Source organism: Triticum dicoccoides, chromosome 2B (assembly GCF_002162155.2).
Source record: "Triticum dicoccoides isolate Atlit2015 ecotype Zavitan chromosome 2B, WEW_v2.0, whole genome shotgun sequence".
Lineage (NCBI taxonomy): Eukaryota > Viridiplantae > Streptophyta > Magnoliopsida > Poales > Poaceae > Triticum > Triticum dicoccoides.
Window position 1 is genome coordinate 535,852,333 of NC_041383.1, and position 9,553 is coordinate 535,861,885.

At 43.0% G+C, this 9,553-nt stretch overlaps 2 protein-coding genes across 3 annotated transcripts in view; both read right to left on the bottom strand.

Moving 5' to 3' along the window:
* LOC119364694 (DNA-directed RNA polymerases II and IV subunit 5A-like) overlaps positions 1-2,128 on the bottom strand; it is a 4,346-nt gene extending 2,218 nt beyond the window's left edge. The window contains exons 1-3 of the mRNA XM_037630188.1: positions 1,773-2,128; positions 1,513-1,689; positions 1,286-1,399 (exon numbers count right to left, since the gene is read on the bottom strand). Of these exons, the coding sequence (XP_037486085.1) occupies positions 1,286-1,399; positions 1,513-1,689; positions 1,773-1,970 (489 nt within the window). The 5' untranslated portion in view covers positions 1,971-2,128. The remainder of the gene's footprint in view (positions 1-1,285; positions 1,400-1,512; positions 1,690-1,772) is intronic.
* A 1,738-nt stretch (positions 2,129-3,866) lies between these two features.
* Positions 3,867-9,553, bottom strand: part of LOC119364695 (DNA-directed RNA polymerases II and IV subunit 5A-like) — a 9,178-nt gene continuing 3,491 nt past the window's right edge. The window contains exons 1-4 of one of the 2 annotated variants that reach the window (XM_037630189.1): positions 6,295-6,630; positions 6,022-6,210; positions 5,808-5,921; positions 3,867-4,288 (exon numbers count right to left, since the gene is read on the bottom strand). In XM_037630189.1, coding sequence (XP_037486086.1) covers positions 4,163-4,288; positions 5,808-5,921; positions 6,022-6,210; positions 6,295-6,495 — 630 coding nt within the window. In that variant the 5' untranslated portion in view covers positions 6,496-6,630 and the 3' untranslated portion in view covers positions 3,867-4,162. Of the gene's footprint in view, positions 4,289-5,807; positions 5,922-6,021; positions 6,211-6,294; positions 6,631-9,553 lie in introns of those variants that run through there. The other variant, XM_037630191.1, reaches the window with a different exon arrangement.

The following is a 9,553-nucleotide window of genomic DNA, read 5'->3' on the forward strand; positions in this document are numbered from 1 at the left end:
ACCCAACGCCGGCGCTGGCCGCCACCTGCAGAGATGGCCAGCCGGACCAGAGGCGAGAACCATCACCTTGACGCCCGTCGCACCGCCACCAAGAGGTCGTCGCCGACCACTCCTTACCACCCCCGCGCCGCTAACCAATCCGGAGCCCAGGCCCGGTGGATCTGGCCCACGCCCGACGACCCGCGCGAAGGACGAAGGAAGCCCCGCGCCGCCTGCGCCGACCAGGCTTCGCCCGTCCACGCCCTTCGGCGGTGGCGAGAGGAGTAGGAAGGAGGGGGGGGGGCGAGCGGAGGAGATCGGGAAGCCCTCCCTGGTCGCCTCGCGGGTGGTGGCGCGGGAGGGATAGGGTTCGCGGGGGGCTGTCAGGTTTGTTTGGTTGGCTAGCGAACACTTATTAACTTCTCAGAAGCATCACTTCCCAAGCAAACTATCGAATACCATCCTTTAAATTTTAAAGAGTTTCTTAGGTGCCCATTCTACTTACAAATTTAATTATTCAAATTCAAACACACAAAAGGGTCCAAATGAAGGGAATGATAGAAAGTACAGGAATCAAGTGCTATGAAGTGCCCACAAGTGCTCAACAAGATCATCTTGGAGCTGGGTATGAACTTCTCGGTTACTTCATCCTACTGCCAACTGTGTCACATTCTTACCCTTTCAGAAAAGTAATTCACCCAGAATATCCACTGAGTAATGCAATATCATGTGTTCCCAAATTAAGATCAACCATAATTTTTGAACAAAGATAAACTAAAACTAAACAACAACATGACATAAAAGTCCTGCAAACTAACAGGGTTAGGTGCATGCTCCACGATATCCAATTATTATTGTTAGGGAAATAGGATTATTGTATATTTGTGAGGATATGATCCTGGTAGTTAGGCAAGTAGGATTCGATCGGCCACGTCATCTGCCTGCTGGCGTGTTAGTATAAAACAATATTCAAGAGCACCAAAACAGCAGCATTGTCTGTCTAAACCGAGGAAGGGGAAGTGTTCCTATAATGATACTTGAAGGGAACAGAAATGAACCTTTGCAGAACTCATAAGGTGTTTCATACAATCAATTTGTAATGTGCACATACATTTTGATCTGATGGAATAGGCGGTCACATTTGTCGATAATTTAATTGTTCGTAGATTTTCTACATAAACCATCTCATGTATTATATGGCTTAAAAACGAAAAGATTCTTTTCATAATGGCATGCTTGCAAAGGTTAGGATATCAGGCCAGTGAGGCAGTGACACAGAGAAAAGGAATATGCAAATTCAGCTGACCTGAGTTTCGTGGGCAGTGTATTTCTGCAGCAGCTCCTTCTTCTCCTCGTCACTCAGGAGCTCGTGCTTCGGAACGAGATGGTGTTCAGTAATGTTTACAAGAAGCTCCCCTTCCTGCAGAACAGGGCAGCACATTAAACTTTAGCTATTGGTCCCTGGAGAGGGAGAGACTCAAAAATAGCCATACGAGTACGAGGCAGAGAGGCAGGGATGCAGAGGAGGGCGACCTGGAAGACCTCGAGGTGGTACTTCTTGCTCTGCGCGACCTCGGTCCGGGCCGGGCCGCTCAGCGCCTTCTGCAGGACGAGTATGCCATTGGTGGCGTTCCCCAGCTTCATCTTCTCGACGCAGCTCCTGACCACGGCCAGGCCGGTCTTGGACTCGTCGAGGAAGAAGACGTTGACCTGGAAGAGCAGGAGCGACACCGTCAGTCAGAAGACACCCCACAGTGGAAATCGGAGGCGGCGGCGCCAGAGGGGGAGGGGACCTTGTCGCTGGGGTCGCCCTTCTTCTCGCAATGGATGACGATCTCGTCGCGGCGGACGGGGTCTCCGTAGCGCTCGACGAACTCGTACAGGGACAGCTTGATTTCGTCGTCCTTCACCTTGTACCCGCGGTCTGCCAACATCTGTAGCGCCGTGCGCCGTGCGCGGAACAGCCGCTTGTTGTCCCCGTCGGACGACATCCCTCCTCCGCCTCCGATGCCCCCGCGCGAGGGGTTTGGCCTGTATCGGTGGGGAGAAGCGGCGCCGGCGCGGGTGGAGGGAGGGCGGCGTGGCGGCGGGTTAGGGTTTTTGGCTATGGCCGTCGCTTGGGCGGTTGGGCTTTTAGGTGAAAAAAAACCTTGCAGTTCGGCTCAGTGGAGGCTTTCCGAACAGGTGAAACACATATGTCTCCCCAAAACAAAAAAAGACAAAATGGACATGTTTTTCTTTTGTGTGTGTGTGTGAAAAAATGGACATGTTTTTCTCTGTCGTTACCCCGGAAAAAAACACCTCTTATTGTACTTGCATCAACTTAGAATTGAGTGCCATTTATAGAAAATGACTCCATGCTCCGCACTCTTGTTCTGTTCTAAGTTGTTCATGTTTGGGGAGGAGGAAAACGATCGGATCGAACCGGGAGTAGCATATGAAGCAGACATGAGGGGTACCAGAGACTAACATGGGTTATGCCACGCCATTCTTCACTCGAGGAAGTGTCTTCTTTATTTCTAACAAGATATTGCCGCTAGTTGTTTCGTTTCGGTTTAATCTGCGTTGTCTTGCTTTTAATTAGTATGTTCTAACACATGGGTCGGTCCAAAAAGCTCCCATTTGCTTAGCTTGGTTCCCTGCTCCAGCCGCTCGCTTAATTATTTTTTTCGCTCGCTCCACTGCTATCCTACGAAAAGCCAGCTCTTGCTTTATTTGAAATAGTTCATTGAATTAAAAGATGTTCATGGATTTTAAAAATCCTACATTTTCTAAAAATATTGTAATAAAATCTTCAGAATAAAAATAATCATGGATTTCAAAAAAAATTCACAAACTTAAAATATTGTTGCAAAATTAAAATGTTCACAAAAATTGAAAATGTTCATGAATGTAAACAATGTTGTGAGTTAAAAAAGTTCACTATTTGTATAAAATCTTCACTAATTTTAATAAATGTTCATGAATTTAAAGTGTGCAAAAAAAGAGAAGAAAAACAAACAGGAACCTTCAAACCAACAACATACACCCCTTACAAGCGGGTCCCAGCGACCCTATAGACCCCCAACGCACCGGGAGGCTCCAAATCTAAGAAGCTTAGTATCTTAATACATAGGTTTCATCCCAAATAATATGACGGCGTGACCAGAAAAATGAGGAGTAAAAAGACTCAAAGTGTGTTATTTTGTCTAAGTGGGACTTAAATGTGTGTTGTTCGCGAAGACAAAAAATATATATGAAAAGATGTGCTTTGGAGAAAGGCAGGAGTGGGTGCCATTTCGTAGAATTCTCTTCCAAACAGGGTCCGCCACTGGTTTCTCAACAGAAAAAGGTGACTCAAAAGTTGTTGGAGAGCCCTGTTGGCATTTTTGGACCATTGTCTGTTGTTGGTATTGGAATACTCAATGAGTTACTAAAAAAAAAATTACGACAATGTCAGATAATTTTTTTAATGCCTCCACCGCGTGCCTAGCCATTGCATTGTGGCTCATTTGAAGTACCCTTGTCCGCATTTGCAGGCATTTTGCCTGATTTTCTTAAATCTTAGTGTAGAAATTTTCTTAAAATGCTTGAGAATCTTGATGTTTTGTCTATTTTAAAGGTTTTGTTTTTGTAAATTCTGGGCATAACTGTTTTATCTCTAGCATGCACTATTATAACAGAAAAAGGTTCATTGATCAGCTTGAGTAGCCATCATTCTTCTAACCTGATTAGTGGTTGGCCACAAGTGACAGGCCAAACCAAACCAAACAGATATAATACGGCAGTCCTTCTGGACTCCCTCTGAACAACCCTTGAGGCGAGCGAGGTTGATAATCAACTACCTCCCGGCACGCACATATGGTCAGCCGTGAGCAATGTGAAAGCAAAAAAGGAAAAAATTGAGATTGATCATCAACCACCCATCACATCGCATAGGGAAGGGAAAATAGCTCGAGGTTCACCACACCGCTGCCATTCTCACCCTACTTCATGCATGCCGGGAGGGGAACCTCATGCTGCAAGCTTTGCTTTGCTCGTCAAACAAACAACCGTACCAGATTAAATGGTCATACCATTTATATATATTTAGCTAAATACAGGAGCACTAAACTGAACCCTGAAACAGACCGACTATTTCGGGTAGCAAAGAGTTATTTCGGGTAGCACCAATTGCCCCGGCGCACCAGATACGCTCTCGAGCTCAGACAACATAGCGATACGTCACATATTTTCCAGCAGTCTCGCTGGGCCTGGTGATCTTCACGACCTGTCCACGCCTCATGCCATAGTATCTTGCTATTGGATCCGTGATTTGAATCCGAGGGAGCTGCATCATCACAAGACAGCACAAGATCATCAGAACCTAGAGTACCACTATAATAATGGAGGCTAATATCTGCATTTTCTTTACTAATGTACATAAGATATTTCTCCTTATACTATTGATTGGAAGAGCACCTGCCGTTTTACGGCAAAAAGGAAGACATATGGGGCCACGCTTTTCTAAAGAATGAGATTATGGAAATTGATGAATGCAAAACGTGACCAATGCAAATAGTTCAACCACTACCAAGTGAAAAGGGTAAGCAACACTTAAACCAACGCAGCTTCCTACTAACTTCAGAGCATTATGCATCTTAATCTTAACAAACAACGCACGGAAACAAACAAGTACACCAAAACTGATATGAGAGTAACAAATTCTAGGACACTTGTCACTAACATTACCCAACAGACCAAGTATCGCTGTATAAAATATGCACCACACCAGTGTCAGTAGAACACCCATAGACTCACTAACCTATGTGAAACATAATGCTCATATATCTAAGAATCCTTAAGTAAACATTAACTCTGAAAGGAACACATCCGAAGCAGACTATATAGCATCATTCTTCAAGTTCTAGAAGAGCTTCTGGCATGTACTCCCTCCGTCCCATAATGTAAGACGTTTTTTGGCACTACACTCTGCCAAAAAAACGTCTTACATTATGGGAGGGAGGGAGTACATCCTACTAACTTATCCTGCTACCACCTGTGTCTAACATTCCCAGCTGTTCATGACATCACCATATTACTTTCATCAAAGTAGCACCTCAGCTACGGTCTTACACATGATCAGTTTCTTGCTCATCCCGATTCTACACTTAATAATATAGAATTCACATGTTTCTAAATTATGAACAACCATAATTGTTGAATCAAGATGACTTAAAGAGTAACAAACATACATGACTTAACAGTTCATACTGAAAGCAAATTAACACAGCACTGGCCAGGATATTCATCCACATATGTATATGGACCTTATTATCAGAAATGGCTTATCTACTATTTGTAACGGACACAGGGATATGACCTTGTAGTTCTGCAAGTAGGATTGTATAAGATTGTATCCTTACTATTGCATTATTAGGGGATATGATCCTGGTACTTGGTGTCTAACAAAACCCTCGGCCTCCTATGTGGCATACTAGCATGCAAAACCGCTGTTTTCAGGACAAAAAACCATCTATGTAAACCAGGTTGTGGTATAAAATAAAATGCTCCAGTTGGGATTAAGTACGAGGGGCATTATTTTGGTGAAATATAGCTTGAGGAAGTAGAGGGAACCTTTTCTTTCAAATCAATAATGTGTTTCATCCCAACACAAACATCTGGAATATCTACATGAAGGTATGCTGGAATACAGGGTCATGGTTTTTAGCTATAATTGTCTGTTCACGGATGATTATTAACGGCTTACGGCTCAAACAGAAATATATTTCACATAATGACATGCTTGCATCGATTAGAAGATCATCAGGTCAGTTACAGTGAGAAAAGGGTTGGCAAATTTGTATGACCTGAGTTTCTTTCACAGTGTATTTCTCCAACAGCGTCTTCTTCTGCTCCTTTGTGAGGAGCACGTGCTCAGGAACCAGATCGTGATTCTTAATGTTTATAAGAAGCTCCCCTTCCTGCAGGACAACACTACATTAAATGTCAGCGACCGGTTCCCATGGCGAGAGGCACTGGATATTAGTCAGACGAGTACGAGGCATGGATGTAGAGCGCGACCTGGAAGACCTCGAGCATCAATTTCTCCTTCTCCTGCGATAACCCGAGCACCGCGTTCCGGGCAAAGGCGGTCAGCGCCTGCTGCACCACGAGTATGCCATTGTTGACGTTCTCCTGCTTCATCTTCTCGGCGTAGCTCTTGACCGTCTTCATGCCGGGCTTGGGCTCGTTCGGGAAGAAGACGTAGATCTGGAGCGGCATTGCCAACACCGTCAATCAGTCCACGCCCTAGTACGGAAATCGCGGGGAGGAGGTGGGGGGCAGGGGACGCACCTGTTCGTCGGGCTTGTCCTTCTTGGCGCGGTTGATGACGAGGTCGTCGCGGCGCACGGGGTCGCCGTAGCGCCCGACGAACTCGCCCATGGTCATGTCGACGTCGGCGTCCACCACCAGGTACCCGCGGTCCCGCAGCATCTGCATCACCGTGCGCCGGACGCGGAACAGCCGGCTCGCCTCCCCCTCTGCCGCCGCCATCCCTTCGCCGATCGCCCGCGCGAATTTTTCGCCTGCCTTTTGAGGAGAAAGGACCGGCGGCACCGGACGTAGGGGCTTGTGGGGAGGAAGGAGGGTTCCAGAGACACCGGCACCGATTGGCGAGGAGCGAGGAAGAGTGGGTCGGAGCCGGACCCGAGACCGAGTTATGGGGGGTTTAATATGGGCCGGAGAATGATCTGGGCTGGGCTGGCCCTACGAACATATATGAGGAATACACACAGCGGATCTGGGCTGGGCCGGTTCCTATGGCTTTTTTGTAGAAACCGTGGCATTTCGTGGAGGAACCACGAACTTTTTTTGAGAAACCATGGCATTTACAATGTACTATATACCATGACATTTTTATTTTTAAGTGCATGTCATTTTCTTTATTAAGAGCATGTCATTTCTATTTTAAAGAACATGGCATTTTTGTTATTAAGAGCATGGCATTTTTTTTATAAAGAGCATCGAATTTTGTTTGCATAAGCATGCCACCTTTATTTTAAAAGAGCATGGCACTTTTAATTCAGAGAGCGTGGCATTTTTATTATAAAGAGCATGGCACTTTTCTATTGAATGTGGCATTTTTTATTTTGCATTGTAGAGCATTGCAAATTTGTTAGTGAGAACTTGCCCCTTTTTTATTATTAAGAGCATGCCTTTTCTTTTATTAAGATCATGGCATTTTTTAATCTGTAGCGTGGTAAAATTATTTTTACCATGTTTTATAGCATGGCAAGTTTTAGAAAATCACATGATGTTCACATGGGAACTGATAAACGTTTAAAGAGCATGGCAGGATTTTCTTTTACTAACAACATGCACTTGTTGAAGAGCATGGCAATTTTATTATTAAGAGCATGCCACTTTTTTATCTGGAACATGATTAATTTTATTTTAATATATGGATCATGTCATTTTTTGAGTTGTTTGTTATGACAAAGAACATGGCAATTTTTTAATTTTGGATAACTCCATTTTTTTATTTACATTTTCTGGCATTTTATTATCTCAGTCCTAACTTTTTCCTTTTCTACCTTTTATTATTTTATTTTATTGCAAAACTTAAAACTTGTTAACATGGCAACTAAATTTTTGTTGTCATCGCAACTTAAATTATAGAACCATGACAATTAAAATACATTTTTGTCTTTGTTTTTTAGTGGACCATGGCATTTTTATACACACATTTTTTATTTAATACACAAATCTGCCTTAATCAATACGTGTTCTATTTGAACATGATGGCTTTTTTTATTATGTACATCATGGAATTGTGTGTGTGTGTGTTTAACTATTTAAGATAAGGTCCATACACCCATTTAAAAAAATCTCACGGGAAAATGGGATTTTTTGGCCCAACTGTTTGGTCGTTCCTCCCCGCGTGATTGGTCGAGACGTTCGCAGTTGTCCCCTCCCAGGTGAACATTCCCTAGTTATTCGGGTCCTAAGACAAAATGGAAAGGGTTTTTTGTGCCTTTCCCCTAGAAGAATACATCTCTTTACCAGAAAAAGAAAGAAGAGGAAAACACATCTCGTTCTCTTTTCATCAAAATGATTTAGAATTGAGAGTCACTTACAAAAAATGACTCCATGCTCCTCTTTTGTTTCTCTAAGTCGTTTGTGCTTGGGGAGGAAGTCGGTCCAATCGAACCGGGAGTAGCATACCGGGTAGACATGAGGGGTATTAGAGACTAACACGCACTTCACCACGCCGCTCTTCACTCGTGTGATTGTCTTCTTTCTCTAGCAAGTTGTTGCAGACAATTGTTTCGTTTTGGTTTTACCTGCGTTTGCTTGGGTCAATTATTTTTATGGTTTTTTTAATCTCATTTACCTATCGTGCTGGGGTGCTTTTTGAGACAATATTTACTCTAAAAGGAGAGTGGAGTTGTTCAATGTGTGCTTGTGGTGTTCTTACATATCTCGGCTCTCGCGAAGATTGTTATGTGAGCCCCCTAGGAGCTCTTATTCTACACCAAAATCATGGAATTGCTACTATAACGTTCACATGGGTCGGTTCATGAAGCCCCCGCTCGCTTAGGTGGCTCCCTGCTCCACTCGCCCGCCTAGAATTTTTTTTCCGCTCGCTCCATTGCTATCTTATAAAAAGTCGGTTGTCGCTTTATTTTTAGAACATTCGTTGAACTAAAATGTGTCCATGGGTTTTAAAATTCATATATTTCGGAATGTTCATGAATTAATAAGTTTTATGAATTAAAATAAATCAAAGATTTTGTTTAAAGGTTCACCATATTTAAAATGTCACAAATTTTATTAAATGTTCATGCATTAAATTGTGCAAAACAAATAATTAAAAACAAAGAAAGAAAACTAATAAAAGAAAAAACAAATAAGAACCCTCAACCAACTATATACACCCTTACAAGCAGGTCCCAGCGACCCCACAGACCCCGACAAACTGGGAGGCTCCAAATCTAGTGAGCTTAATATCTTAATAGAAAATTAGCAAAATTTTAAAATGTACATGAATTTAAAAAATGATCGGGGATTTTTTTAATGGTTAGTGTATTTTAAATGTTCACTAATTTTAATAAATGTTTATGAATTAAAATGTGCAAAAAAAATATATTTTTTAAAACAAGCAGGAACCCTCAACCAACTACATACACCCTTACAGGTGGGCCGCAACGACCCCATTGACCCCGACGGACCAAGATGCTCAAAATATAGTGAGCTTAGCATCTTAATAGATTCCATTCAAAATAATATGACGGTGTGGTCACAAAAATGTGGAGAAAATTAACTCAAATTGTGTTATTTTGTCTAAGTGGGACTTAAATGTGTGTTGTTGGCAAAAGACAAAACAAAGGAGATGTCCTTTGGAGAAAGGCAAAAGGAGTGAGTGCCTTTTTGTCAAATTTCTCTTCCAAAGAAGGGTGTGCCACTGGTTTCTCAACAGTAAAAAAGGTGGCCCAAAAGTTGTTGGAGAATCCTTGTTGGCATTTGTGGCCCATTGCCTGTTTTTTTTTTTGAAGACATTGCCTGTTGTTGGTGTTGGAATACTTACGACACTGTCACTGTTTTAATGCCT